Source organism: Episyrphus balteatus, chromosome 2, assembly GCF_945859705.1.
Source record: "Episyrphus balteatus chromosome 2, idEpiBalt1.1, whole genome shotgun sequence".
NCBI classification, from domain to species: Eukaryota; Metazoa; Arthropoda; class Insecta; order Diptera; family Syrphidae; genus Episyrphus; species Episyrphus balteatus.
This window is the reverse complement of record NC_079135.1, coordinates 69,806,343-69,829,613: the sequence shown is the minus strand read 5'-3', so window position 1 is coordinate 69,829,613 and position 23,271 is coordinate 69,806,343. Positions and strand designations below refer to the sequence as shown.

The 23,271-nt window shown below is 30.0% G+C and overlaps 3 protein-coding genes across 5 annotated transcripts in view; 2 read left to right on the top strand and 1 right to left on the bottom strand.

Annotated features, from left to right (window-relative positions):
* LOC129911528 (flotillin-2) overlaps nt 1-23,271 on the bottom strand; it is a 269,812-nt gene that overhangs the window by 129,613 nt on the left and 116,928 nt on the right. The window lies entirely within an intron of this gene.
* On the top strand, nt 4,752-20,831 carry LOC129911537 (bromodomain-containing protein DDB_G0270170). The gene is made up of 2 exons (XM_055989367.1): nt 4,752-5,189; nt 20,233-20,831. Exon 2 carries the CDS (start codon nt 20,265-20,267, stop codon nt 20,829-20,831), a length of 567 nt encoding a protein of 188 aa, XP_055845342.1. The 5' UTR covers nt 4,752-5,189; nt 20,233-20,264.
* LOC129911526 (glucose dehydrogenase [FAD, quinone]) lies at nt 20,821-22,848 on the top strand. The gene is made up of 2 exons (XM_055989348.1): nt 20,821-20,961; nt 21,024-22,848. The coding sequence occupies exons 1-2, from the start codon at nt 20,845-20,847 to the stop codon at nt 22,740-22,742; spliced, it is 1,836 nt and encodes a 611-aa protein (XP_055845323.1). The 5' UTR covers nt 20,821-20,844; the 3' UTR covers nt 22,743-22,848.

Below are 23,271 nucleotides of genomic sequence, written 5' to 3'. Positions count from 1 at the left end.
TTGTTTGGTACTAAAGGGTTCCTTGAGACTGAGAGTACCTAATTTTTTTCAGTAGTTACTTCAGTCAGGTTTTAAAGAAACATACAAAAATAAAGCAAGTCTCGTCGTTGGGTGAGCTTATTGAAAATTATTGAAATACGAAATCCTTCATTAAACATCTTTTGAAGGTGAACTGAGACAGATAAGGAATATATAATTCTTAGAAATATGCAAATGCTTAACGAAAAGACGTCAGATGCCCAAATATTTATATCGATATATTTGTCAAACACCTCATATATGAAATATTGCGTCACATCATCACTGTTTAGATGCAAGTGTTGTATTTCTTTCTGCCTACTTTTGGCACATTTATTTAAACTCTGCATTAAAGAGTTCGAAAGAATTTTGGTCCTTCCTTATAGAAAAGACTTTAGTCTAAAATGTATTTTATAATACATATTTGAAACCGATTAGAAAATGAATCTGGAGAGGTATAATATTCGGAATCTTGAGCCATATCACTATGATTTTAAACAAATTTTTTTTACGACCCTGCCGAAATAACATAAGCAAACAACAAAACAATGCTATGTCCATTTTCCAATGCAGAAATATACTTCTGTTGTTCTTGCAAAATATAAGATCGCCGCACAGTGGCCCGTTTTGACTTTTTTGCTTTCAAAAATAATATCTTCTAAACGAATAATCTTTATTTTCAACAATTTTCATCTTAAAGAAATTTTCTAAGGCTATAAAAATTGTAACAGAGTGTTTCAGAGATTGGGTGTGATAAAACTAATGTTATTTTAATATACAATCGTCAAAAATCCAATTCGAGTGAAACAGCGGGGAAAAAAGTGTTTTTTTTTTTTTTTTTATTTTTCGATATACGAGAGTACATTTATAATGAATTTCAGTGATATATTACGAGCCAAACAGTGGAAAAAGAAAAAGATATAAACAAAAGCTTTCTTGAAAACTGTGATCTAAGTCCGGGGTAATGTGTAATAAACTCAATCAATCAATTCTGGAGAGTATCGTTCTTTCTTTTTTTTTTTTTTGTTTCTTTCATGCCTTAAAAAACAAATAAGTGAATCCGATGAAGTTGCAAGCATTTTAAATGGTCTTCCTTCTGCCGAATCCTTGAAACATTGAAGGAATTTTGATAGGTATCTCTATTTCTTGCAGTCTTTATCTTTGCACTCCATAAAAAATTATCAACTTTGGCCTATCTGTGAGGCACACCAATAACCCAAATTGAATAATTATTTTCGATTACTCGAGCTTTAAACGTGAAGAACTAAAAACTCTTGCATTAAAGACCCACCGAAAAATGAGTATTGCAAGCACTTTTGCATAAACGGGTCACAAGTGCGCCGTTGTTGAAGATGATACATGTGAAGCTGATGAGGTTGATGGCCCAGTCATCGCACATGCTTCTTTCCCCCCAAGCTCGACTGGTGATTTGTTGCATATGATCTCTCAAACCATCACCTGCGTGGTTGAAGATTAACGTAGGTAGACCCTCGAAGCCAGAGGACTTTTGTCCTTAAACGATTTATGTTTTTGTCACATTTGACGGTGAAACGTTTCTATTAGTTTTGCATTTAAAAGAGCAAATTGAGAAACTTGTTATGAACTTTTATTATTGCACTCTTATTTGTATTTGTATTTTTGTATTTATTGAATTAAAATACAACTTAATATTAAGATTATACATCTTTTAGTTAATTAAGCCTTGAAATTGGAAAATTGTACAATTAAATTAACCTTATTATTGAAAAAAAAAAAATTAAAATTTAGAAAAAAAGCAATAATAAAAGAAAAAATAGAAAGAGAGAGAGAGAGAAGAAAATAGAAAAGAGAGAAGAGAGAAGAGGAGAAGAAAAGGGAAAAGCAATTTTAACTACACATATCAATTTTAATGATTTGAGAACATAAAAAGGTACAATTTTAATGATTTGCAACATAAACTGGTTCAACTTAATAAGTTGTAAAGTACTTATTTGACTTCGTCTGAAATATTTTCAGATTTTCTGTTCTTCTTAATTCGCGTGGAAGCAAATTCCAAACGCGAGCCGCGCCAATAAAGAACTGTCGCTCAGATGTAAGACAAGTAAATCGAGGAATAGAGATAAGGTTGGTTCTATTTGATGACAAAAACCGAATATTGTCGAAGAGCCCAGGTGGTTGCTTGTAATGAATGATTTTAAACAACATGGTCAGTGTTTTAAAATTCAACAGATCGGTGAAATTCATGCCATACAAGCTTTTACTGTAGTTGGAAACATGGTCATATCTTTGAAGTCCAAAGACGTAACGAGCAATATTGTTGAACACAACGTTGAGTTTACTTAGAGACACGGAGTCCAAACTGCAATAAACTTCACATCCATAAGTTAGGATTGAAACTACTAATGTTTTGGCTAGCATCTTTCTGGTTTCTATAGGCGTAAACTTTTTTGTGACGAATAATGTTCTTAAAGCACCATACGCCTTCCCTACTGCAGCATTTATATGGTCATTCCAAGTTAAAGTCCGATTAAAACAAACTCCTAAGTTTTTCGCCTAATGAACAAACTCCACGGGAATATTATTTAAAAGCACTGTAGGAAAGTATGTTAAATCAAGCGTCTTCTTAGAGATGACAAGACACTTCGTTTTCGAGGGGTTATTACTGCACTTTTCTGATGGATTTGTTTTCAAAAAATCTTTCTAACTTTTAATTATAATTTATCAAATACTAAAAAATGAATGTGATCCAATTTGGTTTGTATGCACTCAGAGCCCGTAGCAGATTGTGGGATTGAGTGATAGCAAAAAATGATTGGTTAGTGTTGGAAAGGTGTTTAATCGTTTATATTACCATGTGACATTTCTGGCGCTGGTCACCCTAAATAAGAAAGTAAGACATTTCTGTAACAAACAAAAATAGATCCAAAAAAAAATCATCATTAAGCAGAAGCATCATAATCAACCGTGGAGGGCAGCTAATAGCCTAGAAAGATGTGAAATACTTAGGATGAAAACTCAACGAGCGGTTGCGCTTCAACCAGGATACCAAAGCCATTTTGAAAAAAAAAACAACTAATTTTGAACTATTTTTGAAGCTGTTACTTAACAAGCAATTTATAAGCCCAATCAACACCTACATACTACAGGTTCCCAAATTGGTTTACAACATCAAGGACATATACATGAAGAAGTGGAAATCTTAGAAAAAAATATTTTGAGAATCTTCATTGGAATTCAATACGACAGGATGCGAATGAAGCAAACAACCAAGTAAATTCAAAATTCTAAATTTGGTTCCTGTGGAAATTAGTTAAAAAAAAAACTTATAGATCTCCAACTTTCTTCCTAGTTTGATTGATATTTTGATTTGAACCATTTCTTATCATATTTGTTTGAAATCGATAGAGGAATTCCAAAGTTGTTCAAAGACAAAATCTAGATAACACATCAGTTAGTTACTTTAAAGTTTAAACTAACGTGAAAATTGATAGATATCAATAAAAATGTAAGCTCCTGATATTGATATATGATGTTTGTTTAAACTTATCTATGTTTAATAAATTATTCCCCTTATGAAACAAAAAGATACCAGGTAAAAATTGAGAAAATTATGTACAACAATTATTTGATTAATTGATTTTGTTTCAAATGATCAATAAATCAATAATCTACTTTTTCAAATACTATTAACCGAAAAAACAAATACAAACTTCGATATCATTATTCCGTAATCCAATTTAAATCGTTCATTTTTTATGCTGCAATAAACACTATTATCACGTCTTTTTTTTAAGAAATTCCATTTTTCGAGACCTTCCAAGGTCACACATCAAAATTACTGAAAACTCCATAACAGACCCCAAAAACCAAATAAATGTAAACCTTAATCATTTATAATAATCGAATTCCACACATCAATTTCATAAGATTGTTAATGATGACTCTTTGGCTAGCGACGAAAAAAACTGCGGGCGTACTGCGCGACGTGTTAGAGATCGCGCACCCAAACAACATCATTTGATCGGACAGCCAGTCAAATACACTCACATGTCATCTCATATTTTTTTTTTTTCAAAGTAGTTTGTTTATGTCTTGCAAGTTTATAAGAAAGCTTGGGCATATAGTTTGAAAAGTAGAGTTGCAATTAAGTTATTATATACCCATTGTTTCCAGGAAGTTTCATCAAATTCTTACAAATTCAAAACACTACCTCTTGTACTATGGTTTTTCGACAGTAGCAATATTTCTTACTTAAGCTACTAAGCCATTTTAAAAATCCTCCCTCAACCTCAGCATCACTCAAAACCAAATTAATCTTGTTATTTTAAAATAAAATGTTGCAAGCAATCAATTTAAGATGCCATAACCCTAACCAAACAATATTGTAATCTTATAGCCATGATCATGTGGTTTGCAGACTTATTCAGTCTGCAAAAGAGTGGTAACGCATTAACCAACCACCATATTGCAGAGGGAGCCAAATCAAATGAAGAAAAAACAAACGAAAGCTTTTTTATTTGTGCTACCTCCCTCCCAAACTTTGAATCTGTATCTCAAAGAAAGGTGTCTACCTGTATTGTGAAGCGCCATAGCGATCGTAGCTCTTCCGTTCGTCCAAACACCGACCATAGACCGTAACGGTGCAGTAGTAGTATTGCCAAAGTTGGTACTTGACTAATAGTCATCATCAGTTGCTGGCTATTAACGTTTGGGTTTTTGCTGCCATGGTCTGTCCGTCTACATCGTCGTTACCGTCATCGTCGCCGTCTTCATCGTAGTAGTCTTCACCTTTCTGATATAGAGGTGGTTCATGAATTGAGTATCGAATCGAAAGTTTAGTACTTCATATAATGTGGTGCGGTGTGAATCGGTTGAAAGTGAAAAAGTTATAAATATATATATTTTTTGAATACCATACTCAACTTACAGAGACATTCAAACAAATGATGAAAATAAATTAAAATAATTGTGCAACAAAACAAAATAGAATAAATTTCTGTGTTATTTGAAAAAAGAAAAGAAAGATAAATTTGTATTATCAAGTGGATTTATGTAATTTTATCTCAAATATACAAAAAAACACAAAGATGAATGTTAGGAAATTATCAATAAATTGGAGAACACCAAGGATAACCTTATAAGCTTTAAAGGATTTCTTCTTCGAAGCTGATTATAAATTCTTGAAATCCAAGGTAAGTTTTTTATTTTCCTTTAATTTTATTTTTTGTGGAATCGATTATATCGGATTCTTCGGAAAGAGTTGCATCAATTACATTTTCTCTGGGTAGACACTTTTTTTTTAATGTAGCTTTAAACCAGATTTGATTGAATTAGAAATTTATTTTGTTAGCAACCAGTTTGCGATCTTGATGCATTTGTCATTTTGGATCTTGTGGAAGAGTGACATTGATGGAAAAGCAAATACTTTTATAGTCTTGGAGGAAAGGAAAAATATAATCGATCTTGAATGACAGATAAAGAGGTTTGATGCAGAGAATGTCAATGCCAAATAGGAAATTGAGGGTTGAGGCCGTATTTGTTTTACTATTTTTTTAATTTAAGATTCAATGCGTTAAACCGGTGCCATGTGCATATTTCAAATAGTTTTGAACAAAATTTTACAAAAAAGACATATCTGTCAATTTTGTGGAAAAATGCGAGTTTATGCTTTTGGCAAAATAGGTTCTTTTGATGGATTCTCATTTATGACTATCTTGCAGTTAGGCGTTTTCATACATGGGTTTTGGTTTTAACAATTTCCCAAATGACTTTGATAGTCGATGTGCTCCTTGTAGGCATAATACAAGAGAGTTTCATTTTTAATTTTAAAATAATAAGAGTTTAACTGTCACTAAGCTGACACATGTTACATTGAATAAGATTGGAACTGAAGTTAGCGACCAATCTCAAATCTTAAAAGGGTGGGGCAAGAATAACTTTTGAATTCACTCCAAATATGATTTTTTAAGACTTTATTGACAACTTAAAACGTCAAAATATAGTCGAAATAAACCGAAAAAGTAATGAAAAACAACATCGGAAGAATGAAATGAATGCATGGTCACTGGTCAGGTTATGTTCCATCGTTTTTTTAAATATTCAATCGGCATCTATGGCAAATTTATGATTTCAAAATAATTTTAAGCTTTAACTTTCCCGTTAAATATTTTTTAAATGTTTCCTTTGTTTTGACATATGTATAAAGTATTACCTTTAATACACGATAAATTAAATTTTTTTTAATTACTGATATCAACTCATAAATACACTTAAATCACACTAACTTTACTACTCTTAAGTTCTACCAGACAGGAAGAATGTCACAATGCATAAAAACTTAATGAAAAACACGTAGAAAATGAAATATGGTATTCCGAAGAATCAATTCTTTGAATAATGTAGGTTACATTACTACAATAATATCATTTAAATAGGAGCCATCTGTTGAAATAAACAAAAAAAAAAAACATGAACCATTAAATCTTACTATCTTCCTAATGATTTATCTTAATAATTACATCAATAAAAAAATTTAACTGAAGACCCAATCAAGAAGAAATGTTAGTTACTGACAACTTTAAAACATTCCTGAGCGTGTGTTACTTTTTGCAAGAATGCTAGGGTGCATTTAGCACACAATTATATTATAAAATGCTATGTCGATTTCTCACAACAGACAGAACCTCTGAAAAAAAAGTCTGACGGGTAGAAGCAGACGTGACAGTCTATCGCAACAAAAGCATCAACATTATAATTTACTTCGGTAGTTAAAGTACTGGAAAAAAACAACACAAAAACTGCCGTGTAGCAGCTGAAAATGAGTTCTTTTTAAATGTCTCCATATTGTTATTTTCATTATGAATAACTTATTTTTGGTACTGCTATTTTACTAAAATTATTCATCCTTTGATATAGTTTTTGAACATTAAAAACTCGATAAACTTGTGCCCTTTTAGAAAATTTGTTTGCCCTTTAGCTTTTTGTTACATTTTATCTTGAATAACATGCAAAGCAAAATCAAAATTGAATTTTTTTGAATTTTGTAAATCCTCAAAAAAAAGAAGCCTATTTAAAGGAAAAAAAGGAGGTATTAAAAAAATTTTAAACAAAAATGTATGATTTTTTTTTGTATCGAGCTGAATGCATAAACTTTAGCTTAGAAAAAACTCAGTTTAAATGATCATGTGTAATACATTTTTACGCAAAAATGTATCACAATTGACCCAAAATAAGCCAGAATCAGTTCAAGTTATCTGTATATTTAAGCCTTTACCTTTGTAAAAAAACAACACTTTTTGTAAAAAAAAAAACACTTTTTGCACTAGTTTTTCATTTGATAGGGTTGCCATATTTGCAGATTTACATTTTTATATTTTTTAATTTTTTTTTCTTACAACCTCAACTTTTTTTTACATTTCAAACATTTTCTTATTCAACCAAAATACTTAGTAAAGAGGAATATAATTGTTGTTTCATTTTTTGCTTAGCAACATTAAAGTTTTGTTTAGTCCCAAAAAATGTGATTAGATAAAAAAAAAAATAATACACATACGCCACAGTGACCTTTTAAGTTTTAACTTTTTTCAACCTATTTATTAAATAAAAATTAAAAAAAAAAATATAATTTTAAACTAAACTTTTTAAGGATTCATCTTATATTTAGAGTATATAGTTCGTTCTATTTACAGTCACAGAAAATGTATATACAAATAAATGGCTGTTGTAAAACATTTTTCGTTTTATATATGTAGCACTCATAAAACAAAAATTTTAATTTAATTTGAGATGTTTTTATTAATGTGGAATTTACTAAAAATTGTAGGATTTCAATATTTTTGATGTTTTTGACAATCTGTATTTTACTCGCCAAATGTAATAGGTAAGTAAACGTTAATGAATTAGGACAAATTTGGTGTCAAATTATAGATCATATAATGACGAATAAGTCTTTCAAATTTGAATAGACCTTTGTACAAGGTTAACCGAATCTAAAAGGGTTATATTCCATAAGCTACTCATATTTTCAAAAATCATTGATAAACAAATTTTAATGTGAAAAAATTCTATTGAATTTACAATTAATAGCAATACAGAACACAATTATTTAGCGATAATAGAGAAGTAGTTCTAATTTATGAAAATGACTTATTTAAGGTATAAAACTAATTTCTGGTCAAAAACAAACATTCCTATATTTTAAAGTAAAATGTAACAACTTTAGTAATCAGCATTTTTCAAATCAAAATTGCTATTTATCCAAGCAATGCAAACAAATAGAAAGTAAACAAAATCACGTGACAAACTCACATCAAATATTTAGGCCTTATATTCAATGCATGAGGTGATATCATTATTTCTGTCGCAACAGTGTTGTTACAAATAAACCTACATTTATGAACATATAACCAACAAATGCACCAAGGTTCTAAATTATTATTACTTGACAAGTAGGTTGGTACGTAATAAATGTTTCTTTTGTTAACTTTTTTTTTCTGTTGATAAATGTACCTACCGTTAAAGAAAAAATTAATGGACTCGCATTTGAGGTTCCACCAAAGCGATACAACTTTTATATGAAGATACTTTTACTATGACGTATTATCAGTTGGTAACCCGCGTTAGAGAATTACATCACGTTTCATCGCTGTGCGATACAAAATATTGGCGGTTTTTTGTAGACATTCCAAAGTGTTATGTTATAATGTATTCATTCAATCATCATCGTTATCAGGTATATGTGGTATCATGGCAGCAGTAGTGGCATAGGCCGAAGAAACGGGAAGTTGAATTGTTTTGTTTATGTGAAAAAAGATTTGGTTAAACTTTTGTTTGACTGTGAATATGTTAAAAGCCGGTGTATCCGTTTTTTTTTTTTTTATTTAATTATGGCTGACTGATTAATTATGATGCTAACGGAACACTGACACAATTATTTACCGACGAAAAAATATGTATAAAATCGCATTTCGAAGAACTGACAGAAAAGGAACGATAAGAAGAATAAATATGCAATTCTAAAGAAAAATAGTCAGTGTTGTTTAGAGCTTTGTTTTTGTGATTTTAACTATACTGTAACATATTCAGTGAAACTTGATACAGCTTTTACTTAAATTCAAAGTATATTTCCTATAATTAGATAAAACAATACAAGTTCAATGTCCGTTCACGGTTCACTAAACCTACAAACTAAGCAAGACCGATTACTCAAAAAGACATACAACAAATCGTTTTCTTTTTATGGCCAACAAAGGTTTTTCCCTTTCAATTCAGCAATATCCACTTTTCATAAGAGCTCCTACTACTTCATGCATTTGTTGTTTTTCTTTTCATTTGAGATGTCTGTAATATCGGATTCGCAATAGTTCAACGCCAACAAATGGTAAAATTTTGTATCATTGCTTGCATGCATGGGGTCTTATACCACACTGCTCAAATGCAATATATCTATCTATCTATGCAAGATTTTTATATTACAATAAGCTTGGCTTCCAGCTTCAAACTAATATTGCAGAGTCGCCTATTGCATTATACACCACTTTTGTATCTGAGCCAGTGAAAGTAGTAACAATCCAAGAAGTTACCTAATCCAAATTGACATGGAAGATAATGTTTGTTGGCAAAATGCAACAAAAATATAAAAAAAAAAAACTGAAAGAAACATCTCAAACAGTGCAACGAACACAAGTGAACTATAACAAAGAGAAGAAGTGAAACGAATTTGAAAGTCAAAATGATCATTATTTTGCTCGCAGAGTCGTCATCAAGACCTTGAGAGCACTTGCTGCATGACTATAAGTTTTATTGGAAAATTTATTGTTGGTTAATAATGGGGAGTTAAGCAGGCATTAAAACTATCGTAAAAGATCAGTGTAATGGATATTATTTTTGTTTTTTAGTTGAATTGATTTAAAAATTTTCCTATTCAATTATTAATTCAAGTTTTTAATGATCTATAGCAAATGGCGAAGAGGCATGATAATTTCATACTAAACGAAAACTTGTTTTGAGCCATAGTTTTGACAACTTCTTCCTTCTTTTTTTTTATTTTAGCAGGTAAATTAAAGATTCTAGTAGCTATTTATTGGTTTTATTACTTTGTTGAAAAAAAAAATAAATAAATTTTTATAGACGAAAAACATTGTATGCCTATTTAAGTATCGAGACGGCTACAGGAAAAAATACGAGTAGGTATATCTCCACTTTCAACAACATTCAACAAATTTCATTATTTGCAAAGCAAAAGCAAAGCTTTTCTAAGAAAAAAAAACACCAAAAACGTGTTTTGAACAAAATGTTACACATACGCCATAGTGAACTTTTAATATTGAACTTTAAAATTGATAAAAAAAATTGTTACAGATGTAACAAAAAAATATTCCAAGTGGACTTTGTTAATTGTTTTCTTGAGGCATTCTATGAACCTTGAAAAAAAAATGGTTTAAAATATCTATTTCGGGTATATTAAGCATTTAAACTTTTAATCTGATAAGATTGTTTGAAGAACGTTAAAACTTTGTCATACTTTTACGTTAAATTCTAAATCATTTAGGTATCAGGTAAATATAATTTAAATGTTTGAGTATCGAGAAATGTAATTGGAACCAGACTGCAAATTTTAAGCCTTTTATATTCAAAGTAATTGTTATTTTAAAATAGAGGCCACATTATGTTGATAAGTGATTGGTGGACATGTTAATCAATAGCGCTGCTTAACTTTTGTTCAATCAAACGCAACTCGATTGAAATCGGTGAATATAAAAGAATGTTGCGAATGTTCTAGCTTGTTGACTATAAAAAGGCAGTTGAAAAGGAAGCCTAATAACTCCCACACATCATAAAGATTTAAAATTTTGTTTTGAATTGACATTAAAAAACTATTATTTTGCAGAGCAATTTGCACGTGTCCTACCAGTGGCAAAAATTTTCCTACCCGTGATGAAAATAACTCACTTTTTTTTATATAATAACATTTGAAATAAACTCGCAGTTATTTTTTAAGAACACACTCTACCTCAAAATCACTCCTTTTTTCCCACCCGTGATGATTGAAAAATTATATTTTACCATTGTAATTAGAAAATATTTTTTCTAATTTATAGTTAGAATTTGAAAAACAAACAATAAATTGATTGTACAAGTATCGCACCGGTGACGATGAAGTGCTCCTCTCCTCTTTAAGAACAAATTGACTTGGAAAAACGTCAAACAAATTACTTTTATTAACCAACTTAAAGGCTCTCAGGATCTGTTCATCCCAAGTCCTTATCATTTTCGATTTAATGCAGTTTTTGTGAAATTTTCTAAAACCCCCTACTTTGAACTGTATTTTGCTTCCTCTGTTCATAAGTTTGTACCTTTAATAGATACCGATTCAAAAAATGTCATTACCAAAAAAACGACTAAATAGCGACAGTGCTTACAACTTTGTATCCAATGGATGTTATCCATATCACATTTCTTTGCTGCCGGGTACCAAGAGGTTAAGTAAAAAAAATCGATTTTCGGATTTTTATTTTCTTTCTCTTTCGTTTGGTCCATTCGCCATAGCTCTAGCGTATCTCCTTCCGTAAGAAATGTGTCGGTACGAAGGGTTTAAGTCAAAAATTTTTAAAATAGTGTGGTACTAAGGGCGTTAGTTAATTTTTTAATTTTTAAATACAAAAAATGATCCAAGAGCGTTAAGTCAAGAGGAAGACAGAAAACGAAAAGCAGTTTTTCTACAATATTATATTAGTTCAAACAGAATTCTCACATTTGGTAAGTAATCACATTGATATTTAAAACTTTCTTTTATGAATTAAACTTTGTTATCAATGTAAACATAGATTTTTCTTGACTTAACACCCTTGGACCAAGTTTATTTTTAAATACTAAATGGCTCTAAAATGTTAAGTAAACACAATTTTTTTTTAAGAACAGTCATTTTCTGGTCAACAGCATATGGATATTAAAAAAGATCTTATAGATGATAGTTCATCATCATTACTTTTTCAAAATAATAACATTCTGATTTACAAACAAAAATTGAAACTTCAATCTCATTTTCCTCAAAATTACCTTTTCTGACTTAACACCTTTGTATGCGGTGCCAAAGATTTATAATACATATATTATAAAACATAAATTCAGTTGTTTCATGCATTTAGCATAAAGATAAATTAAACTTTAAAACGAATCACCCAATTGTTTGAAAATGGCGCTTTACACCTCCTACTTTTAAGAATTTTAATTCCAATCATTTTATATGATTTAAAATCTTATTGAATTTCTAAGCAATTCCCGATCTGTGAAACTGTGAAGTGATAAAAAATTTATCATATTGAGTTTTCATATGAAAAAGAAAAGAAAAGTTTTTTAATTTTTTTATTACATTTTTGAAGTTTGTTTTAATTTTTTCATAAATCCAGTATCAAATTTATTTTAAAAACGTGATAAAACTTATAACTTCACAGTTTCACAGATCGGGCATTGACCCCAGGGGGCCCATTATTATTTTTACTATTTTATATTTTTAGTGTCACCGCATACCTGAAATGAAAAAAAAAGAAAAATGTTTTTATAAAAATGAACAATATACATTAGGGTGGGTCAAAAAAGTCGAAAATTTTTTTTTTGATTTGGTACTCCGAAAAATCGATTGCTAGACCCCTCTAGAATATACACACCAAATATGAGCTCTTTATATTAATGGGAAGGTCCTCCGCTTTGCAATTTTCCATTTTTACATCAAGCTTCTACTAAAAAAAAATAATTTTTTTATTAATTGAGTTTTTAGCAAATTTCTTTTCATATTCTTGTAGGAAATTGAACGCTCTACAAAAAATGCCTTATACACTTTTTTCGTTTATCTAACCGTTGAATAGATATTTGAGGTCCAAAAATCGAGAAAATCTTTAAAAATTCGTTTTTTGTTCTTAATTTTGTAACAAATTGAAAAATTATAATGATCAAACGCGCAAGACATATTCTTGCTGAAAATTGATTACTACACAAAAAAGGTCTTGTTAACTTTTTTCATTAATCTAACCATTCTAAAGATATTCGAGGTCAAAGTTAAAAAAAAATATAAAAACATTTTATATTTTTAAAAAATTTCTAATTCACTGAAACTTCATTATTTTCAAATTAGCAAGATATATTCTTGTAGGGGCTTAAACGTTCTACAAAAAATTCCTTGGAATGAAGTTGATTGCTTTAACCGTTTAGAAGATATTCGTATCCAAACCAATGCTCAATGATTTCAATAGTTTTCTTATGACCCGTATGCATTGCGATTTGGATACGAATATTTTCTAAACGGTTAAAGCAATCAATTTGATTCCAGGGAATTTTTTGTAGAACGTTTAAGCCCCTACAAGAATATATCTTGCTAATTTGAAAATAATGAAGTTTCAGTGAATTAGAAATTTTTTAAAAATGTAAAATGTTTTTATATTTTTTTTTAACTTTGACCTCGAATATCTTTAGAATGGTTAGATTAATGAAAAAAGTTAATAAGACCTTTTTTGTGGAGCAATCAATTTTCAACAAGAATATGTCTTGCGCGTTTGATCATTATAATTTTTCAATTTGTTACAAAATTAAGAACAAAAAACGAATTTTTAAAGATTTTCTCGATTTTTGGACCTCAAATATCTATTCAACGGTTAGATAAACGAAAAAAGTGTATAAGGCATTTTTTGTAGAGCGTTCAATTTCCTACAAGAATATGAAAAGAAATTTGCTAAAAACTCAATTAATAAAAAAATTATTTTTTTTTAGTAGAAGCTTGATGTAAAAATGGAAAATTGCAAAGCGGAGGACCTTCCCATTAATATAAAGAGCTCATATTTGGTGTGTATATTCTAGAGGGGTCTAGCAATCGATTTTTCGAAGTACCAAATCAAAAAAAAAATTTTCGATTTTTTTGACCCACCCTAATATACATATCAATATTCTATTTATTTAAATAGTCATAAATATTTTTCGTCGGCAGAGAGAATAAAATAATATTTCCCCAAATGATTAGGGGGTCAATTCCCGATCTGTGAAACTGTGAAGTGATAGGTTTTATCATTTTCATAATAAATTCGATTTTGGATTTATAAAAAAATCAAAACAAACTTAAAAAATGTATTAAAAAAAATTAAAAATTAAAACAAACTTCAAAAATTTGTTAGGTATATACACTGAAATGATAAATTTTGTATCACTTCACAGTTACACGGATCCGGAATTGATCCCAGAACCCATTTAGTTCTATTAATTTGAAAAAGTCTAAGCTGATCAACAAAGCTGCATAAAAGGGTATGACCTCATAAGAGAAGTCAAAATCTCGTTAGCCCGATTTAGGGGACACTATAGAAGCAGATCACAAGTGTGAGCTACAAGGACGTATAGGTCGCATCATATAATGTCTGGGTATAATCCTTGAGTAAACTTCATCCAATAAGGGAGTAGACCTAGATAAAAAAGATTGCCTATCCCAAATTTTGGTTAAAAATTTTAAATATTTATAAATGTTTCTTTAATTTCACGAAAATAGATGAAAATGGATTTTACAATGACATTGGTTATTCTTTTTTTATTTTTTTTTTCCAAAAAACATTACTACCTTTTGTTTCCAAAGAACTATCTGTTTTCTGTTAGTAAATTTTTCTTTCAATTTACATTGATGTCCTACTCTCATTTTTCACACAGTTTAAAATACAGTTACAAGCATTAAGTTATTGTATTGGTGCGCTTTAAATATATTTAATCTTATTACTTCTGACCGCATTCCATTTATCTTCAATATACCACACTTACGTGCAACTCTTTAAAAACACGTATTGCCAATTTCCATAAATCAATTTAAATAGTACATACTCAAACCAATAACTATAAATAAATCACTCAATAATAATACGAAAAATACTTTCATTTAATTTGAATGATTTTTCGATGTTTTATTTTGATTTACAAAAAAAATGAAATGCTACATACACGATGTACTACACATAATAAAATTACCCCGCCCAGAAAACACCTCATTATACTACCAACTTCATTTCGTGCTGTTATGACACATATCTACAACACAATAAATTCGTTCATCAAACATATATAAACCTATTGGATCATTTAACACGAACGTACAATAAAAGATCAGATAACACGTTTCATTTGACCTGTGTAGTAGACTTGTCGCCAGAAGTTCATACATCACAAAATTAAACACATGCCATGTTATTTGACATAGAAATATAACGAGCAAAAGTTTTTATATTAATTTTGTCAAAACAAAATATAACAGTAGTTAAGGCATAGATATAAGAAAGATAAACAAAAAAAACAAAAATGTTTAATCCTTTTCACGTATCGCCCATGTAAAACGTCTTTACTTTATTTAAATAAATAAACAATTCAGCCAACGAATAATCTGTTTTTTAACATACTTGAGCTGTATTTTTATTTGCTTGTATGTTATTTTCGGCCTCTTTTTTGTATTATGCAATTTAAATTGATACCGCTGCCTGAAGAAGATTATGTTTGAAAAAGCTTTTCAGGTCAGCTGAGTTAAATTTCCTTGTGATTTGTTGGGACACCTCTAGTTTTTCAAAAATATTATCGGACAGTGGTAGCTACAAAATTAATTTAATATTGCAAAAACAATAAGCAATATTATTTAATTAATTGTAATCGATATTTAAAAAAAATTAAATTCATTAAAATGATAAAAGGTTAATTGACTCAAAATTATTTTATTTTATTATTTAATGTAATTATTTTATAATTTTGAGAAGTTTTTTTTAAAGCTTAGTGAAATAAAATAATGCGTTTTTTTATATGATTACCTGATATTTTAATAAAATTGTTCGGAAAAAAAATATTGGGCGTGTGATATAATTCTTGGCAGTGGTGAATCACTTTTTTAGATAATAAGGTTTAAAATGAATTTCATGAGGGAATAAAAAAATATTTTGAGGTTAAATAATAAAATAAAATGTTTAAATCTCTTTCTATGAATAAAAATAATTTGGTGATTTGTGAATTGTTTAAACTTAAATGAATAAATGGTCTTTTGAGACAATTCCCATTTAATCTTCATCGTATGAAATGTACAAAACCTTACTGATTAAAATTTAATCAGCTTAGTTGCAGTACATACATATTAGATAGTTTATTTACGTTTTATCTCTGAGTTTCACAAGCAAACCTCAGTCTGATGTAAGCTGACTAAGGCATTGAAATGTCAACCAGAAAAAAAAAGCCTTCTTTAAATAAACACGAAAGATTTCATAATACAAATTAAGTATTTAATAACACTAAGTGTGAATAAATTGCAGAAAAAATTGCTAATCGGGATTGCTGCCAAATTGTGAAAACGAAAGAGTTGAACAACGAACTTTTTAATTAAGAAATATCGAATTAAGAAATAACAAGTACCTAATGAAAACTGTTTTTTTTTTTTTTTTTTTGTTTCGCGAAGTGATTGAAAATAAATTAAATTACAAGTTCAATTGCCCTCTACTCTAATTCTTTCGCCTATATATCATAAATTTACAGGACGCAAAATTTTGGTTGATGTTAACTTAATGCATCTAACTTTGTTAAACAAAATATGAACGAAACGCTTTGGAGTTGAAAGAGCTATTTATAGTGACAATAATAAATTAGAAATATAATAAATTTGATTTTAAAGTTCAAGTGACCTCAACTCCAAAGCGTTTCGGCCAGGTACAATAATGGGCTCATCAGTTAGATCTGTCGTACCCTTACTAAGACGCCTTATTTTGGTCGACGAACTTATAAAACTCACAGCATGAATATACTGTGAATTTTAATATTCTAAGGGAATTTGTTTAAATTCAGACAATTAGTTATTATAATAAATTTGCATTAAAAAAAAAATTATTGCAACTCAAAAATATTTGCATTAAAAAAAAATGTTGTAACTGAAAAATATTTGCATTGAAAATAAAATTTTTATTTCAAATTCAAATATTTTGCATTCAAAAAAAAATTATTACAAATAAAAAATTTTCTGCATTGAAAAAAAAAATTCAATGCAAAATGTGTGCATTAAACTTTTTTTTTTTTATTTTTCTTTAATATTCGTCAAATTACTTTCAATTTTGACTATTTGATCATACATTAGCTATATCAACTATAACATGGTTCCATAGTCAAATAGTCAAAATTGAATAAAAAAAAATATTTAATGCACATATTTTTTTTTTTTCAGTGCAAACAATTTTTAAATTAAAAAGATCTAGGTTAGAAGAAATACCTATACACTTAAATTAATGTACAATTTATATTTTAGATCAAAATCCAAGCAAACAACAAATAAAAATATATCTCTTCTTTTTCTTTCCTTATAGTTTTGATTTAATAAAAGAAGAAAATAAAAACAATTAAATCCGTCAATTTACTTAATTTATTGATAAACATAAAAACGTAAGTTGCATTGCGCAACATTTCTTTTGAACAGCCAAATAAAATGTTAACACTGAAAAACTCTTCCGCTTGGACAGATAACTTTACATAAAAATCAAGAGGAAGAAAACAAACTGTTTGCGCATTGTTTGCTTCATTGTAAAAAAAATAAAACTGTAAACTATAATTAAAATTCATTTGGTGCCTATATATTTTTTGTGTATTTTTGTGCTTTTCTTGAATACATTTTAGACATTTGCTTGATTTTTATGTTAAGCATGTTTATTAGTTTAACAATACATTTTTCACATCTCTTTTGTTCAGAGCTTTTTTTATAATAGTGAAGCATAAACTAGTTATTAAAATGCATGTATTGCATAATTAGTTTTTGTTTTTTTTTTTTCTTTTTCGTTATTTGCTAAATTATACTTATGACTTTACTATTCATTTGTAAAAACTCAATGATAGGAAAGTTCTGCTATAAATTCAATCGTTTTATTTTTATAACTCTTCTTCATAAATAAAAAAACAATTGTCCACATAAATCCGACGATAAAAATGATACACACAGCACAGCACATATACCTATGAATATCTTCTTCAAATGGTATTGAAGTTATTAAAAGAAACTATAAAACTAAAGCCAATGACCGAGCCGCCAGGTGCATTTCACGCAGTATAAAATGCAACAAAAAAAATTATAAATGTGCCTGCAAACTGTAATCTACATTTGTTATAAGGTACAACTGTTTCAAGGTAGATATCATTTTCAATGCAAATACTAAATAGTTTTTTAATGTTTGAAATAAATGAAGATGTGAGGGCATTATAAAAATCATTAAGACTAACAGACTTTTGATTGACTCATCGTAACAGTTATAATAGTTCTGCGAACCTTAGCCTTGAATTGTTAAGTCAAATGAATTGAAACTTTTCTCGACATTCAATTTGGTGTTCAGGTTAAATAATGTAGTCATCGACGAGCATTTTATTGAAATCAAGTTCGTTGCTCAACTCTTTCGTTTTCATTTTGTTAATTCTAGCTTTCATTGTACGATTAAGTTTTTATAATAATTTCTTTTTGGATTTCAATTTTACTGAGTAGATATATATTTAAAAAAGTATATTTAATAATAATAAAACTGATAACCCAAAAGGCAGTCACTTAGGACGACTTCTATTTATATTACTCATTATAATCAGCCGTAAAGAGGTTGTTTTTCTTATTTTTTGCTAGTTATGATTATTGCAGTCTACAAAACAATTAATTTCTAGCATCCATACAATTAAAAAATAACGAGGACATTATCGGCTTTTAGCACCACCTACGAAGTGTTAATGCTTAGTTAAACTTAGACCTAATTAACAACCAGAAGTCTAAACAAAGTTATTTGTGGATTCTCCTTACTCATTTTTTAGTATTGTATTAACTTTAATTTAGCATAAAAATAAAAACGCATTGCAAAGCATTAGCGAGTTCACTCTTGCTGGAAGGGTGTCCTCATAAAATGAGTATCTGCAAGTGCTCATACTTTTCAGTTATGAATAATTAATACGCTGCCACTAAAAACAATGTCAATGACCGAACAAACAGATAACACCAATTAGTGTATCATTACACATTCAACGTTCATGTCTTTATGGCTTAAACAAAACTGATTAATCTTTGAACTTATTGATTTGTTGTTCAGATTATAATATCTCGATGTGTGATATTGTCAAAATAATGAGTTGTCTTTACTACAAGTAATTAATCAATATGAATTCATTTTGTCTTATGAAAATTGCCACCGACTTAATGATTTAATGTGGGGGTTGGCGTTTAAATGTAAACAAAATATATTAGATTACATTTAATTTTTATGAATGAACTTATCAAAATGTTTGTTATATTAAGTTCAGACCGACCCACGTTTTCCAAACATACATTATATTATTTTTTAATCAATTTCAAGTTCGTTGCTCAACTCTTTCGTTTACACAACTTGGCAGCAAAAATTATTTGGTTTTTTTTTTGCAGTTGGTCCAAAACAAATGTTATTCAATACTTCATTTCTATTACGACATCAATTAAGTATCTATTTAAAGAAGGGCTTACTTTGCTGTTTAATGCAAAGCCAAACTTACATCAAAATTTTAGAAATTGAGTTAAGGTTTTTTTTTGTTTGTCTTATTTTTCTCAAAAATGTATGTACATATAAAGCTAAAACGCAAATAAAATAGATAATTTATTGCAAACTAAGCTGATTAAACTATGAATTTATTTAAAATGTATGACATGAATAGATAATTAGATTTGTTTGTTTAAGTGTCAACAAATAATTTTCATGTAAATAATGAGGACTATTAGACAAGTTTAACCAAATTAAGTATTAATATAATTAAATTAATTATAAAAACAATTTTTGAACAGAAGTTTCTTTTGCCATGGTAACCAAACAACAGAAAAGAATAAAAAGAGTCCGTTTTTTTTTTAAGTCGTGTGATGAAAGGAAGATTTTTCCGGTTCTATGATAATCGAAAATGATAAATTTATCACCATTCAATTTAAATTAAGTTTTTTTCATTGAGCTTATCACAGAGCCACAATAGCCTCCACGGACTGCAAAAGATATGCCGCGAAAATTGATATCTTCAGAAATTTGGTAATAATGTTACATTTTGTATATGAAAAATTGTTTTTTTTTTTTTTGTAAGAAATAAAACTTGAGGTTCTCTCAGATTCCGGAATCCATTTCTTTTAACTTGATGTGAGCTGAATGATAAATTAACACTACATAAAACAAAAATTATAAAAGTTCAGTAATAAAACAAACATTATTCTATTTCTTTCAGATTTCTATACCAACATTTTTGCTCAAAAAAATATGGGACAAGAGATATCGCAACCAAATCAACGACAAAACTGCACAAAATTACCACACCACAATAACAATCACAACAACAACAAAAACACTAAACTCGACTGCAAACAAAATTTTCAAAAACAAAAAATCCGCAAAGCCCTTAGTACTCATAGTTCGGCATCTACAGACAGTTCATCTGGCTATCAAACAACATCAACAACTTCGGCAAAAATCAAACCAATTCTTGTTTACGATCAAGTTTCCCCAGAATCATCGACTATTACCAACCGAACTGGAATCTATTATCCCTCATATTATTGCTCTTCATCAGGACGATCTTCGGTATCCGTTTCGATAGCATCGTCAGTTCCATCAAGTAGGGATTCTCATAAATCGGTTCATAAACAAAAAGACTATCTTGATCATCATTTGTATATTAAATCTTATTTGGATATTGTTGAAGAAGACGAGAAAGCTAAGGAGCACTTTCAAACTGCCAAACCAGGTATTCGCAATTATACGCCGAAAATTTTAGCCGAAAAAACGGCCAATCGTACGAATAACAATAAAGACGAAGCTTGGATTTGACAATTACTGAAAAATGGCATTTGGAACAATGACCTCGCTGTTGGGGATGATACCGATTCTAGCGCTTGGTATCAATTATTACCGCTACCAAAACTTGGATCCAGAAACAAAAATCACGGAAACGGAAAGCGTAAGTAAATTTTATTTAAATTTCCTCAAAAATTTTAATCTAAAAGGCTTGATATTTTACAGATAAGGCGGCAATACGATTTCATTGTAATTGGTGGGGGATCAGCTGGAGCCGTGGTCGCAAATCGTCTGTCCGAAATAAAAAACTGGACCGTTTTGCTAATCGAAGCAGGGGGTGATGAAACAGAAATTTCGGATGTTCCCGCTTTGGCAGGATATCTTCAGCTGTCAGATTTGGATTGGAGATATCAAACAACACCATCGGATAATAGACAGTATTGCCAGGCTATGAAAGGCGATAGATGTTTCTGGCCAAGGGGGAAAGTTTTAGGCGGATCGAGTGTTCTAAATGCCATGGTTTATGTGAGAGGAAGTAAGAATGATTATAATCACTGGGAATCATTGGGTAACCCTGGTTGGGGATATGAAGACGTCTTGAAGTACTTTCTAAAGTCTGAAGATGTTCGGAACCCGTATCTAGCCAAAACCCCATATCACAAAGCTGGAGGTTATTTGACAGTTCAGGAAGCTCCTTGGAGGACGCCACTTTCAATTGCCTTTCTCCAAGCTGGAATGGAGATGGGGTATGACGTAAGAGATATAAATGGAGAAAAACAAACTGGTTTTATGTTGACCCAATCCACAATTCGACGAGGATCCCGATGCAGCACGGCGAAGGCGTTCTTAAGACCTGTTCGAACTCGCAAAAATTTGGATATTTTACTTCATGCTCAAGCCACAAAAATTCTCATCAATAAGGACAAACGAGCTGTTGGAATTGAATACATGAAAAACGGTCGGATCAGTGTGGTCTTTGTGCGAAGAGAAATCATTTCGTCTGCAGGAGCTTTAAACTCTCCACAACTTTTAATGCTTTCGGGTATTGGACCAGCGGAACAGCTTGAAAAGTTCAATATTCCGGTTATATCTGATCTTCCTGTCGGTGATAACCTTCAGGATCATGTCGGTCTTGGGGGGCTTACATTCATAGTAGATGCTCCAGTGACAGTCACTCGAAACCGTTTTCAAAATGTGCCCGTTTCGTTGGAATATATTCTTCGAGAACGAGGTCCAATGACTTTTTCCGGGGTTGAAGGTGTAGCATTTGTGAACACAAAATTTCAAGATCCTGCGGTAGATTGGCCCGATGTGCAGTTTCACTTTGCACCCAGTTCAATCAATTCCGACGGAGGGGATCAGATTCGGAAAATCTTGAACCTTCGCGATGGATTTTTCAACACAGTCTATAAGCCCCTGGTTAAGGCTGAAACATGGACGATTCTCCCTCTTCTACTTCGTCCTAAGAGTACAGGTTGGGTACGTCTCAATAGCAAAAACCCACTTCAACAGCCGAAACTTGTGCCCAACTATTTTGCCCATCAAGAGGACATCGATGTTCTCGTCGAAGGTATCAAAATTGCTGTAAATGTGTCAGGAACTCAAGCCTTTCAGAGATTTGGTTCACGGCCGCATCACATCCCACTGCCAGGTTGTAAACATTATGAATTTATGTCCGATGAGTATTGGGCGTGTTGTATAAAACAATTCACATTCACCATCTATCATCCGGCGGGTACGTGTAAGATGGGACCAAGTTGGGATACATCGGCAGTTGTTGATCCCAGGCTGAGAGTCTATGGTGTTCAGGGACTTAGAGTGGTCGATGCAAGTATAATGCCAACTATTATAAATGGAAATCCGAACGCACCGGTTATAATGATCGGTGAGAAGGCATCCGATATGATTAAGGAAGATTGGGGCATAAGATTGCATGATACTTAGTTAAGTTGCCTGTTAATATGGAAATTATAAAAATACTCTCGGCTAGTCAAGATCATGTTTTTTGTAAATATTTGAATAATTTATGTAATAAGTTTGTGTTCGTTTGATATTTTTCGTTTTAAGATTTTAATAATAATTTTTATATTTATTAAAAAAAAAATTAAAAACGAGAAATTATCTTGAAGTAAGAGGTTTCATATTGTATATATTATTGAAGAGACTATATTTAAAATGTATTTATTATTTTTATAAAGAAAAATCAATATTAAAAATGTCTGCATGTCGTTTTATTTTTTTTATATGGAAATAGTAGGTATAGTCAACATGGATCATTTCGTGGAACGTTGAAGTTTTTTTTTTTTCGTTTTTAATTTAATAAAGTGTCTAACTGAAATCCACACTACACTTTAATGACTAAGAAACTACTGTACGTACTCGCACAAAAAATAAGTGCGGATATGCTAATTAGATATAAATATACAAACACAAGAAGAAATAAGTGTGCTAATGAAAACTTTCGTTTTCATTT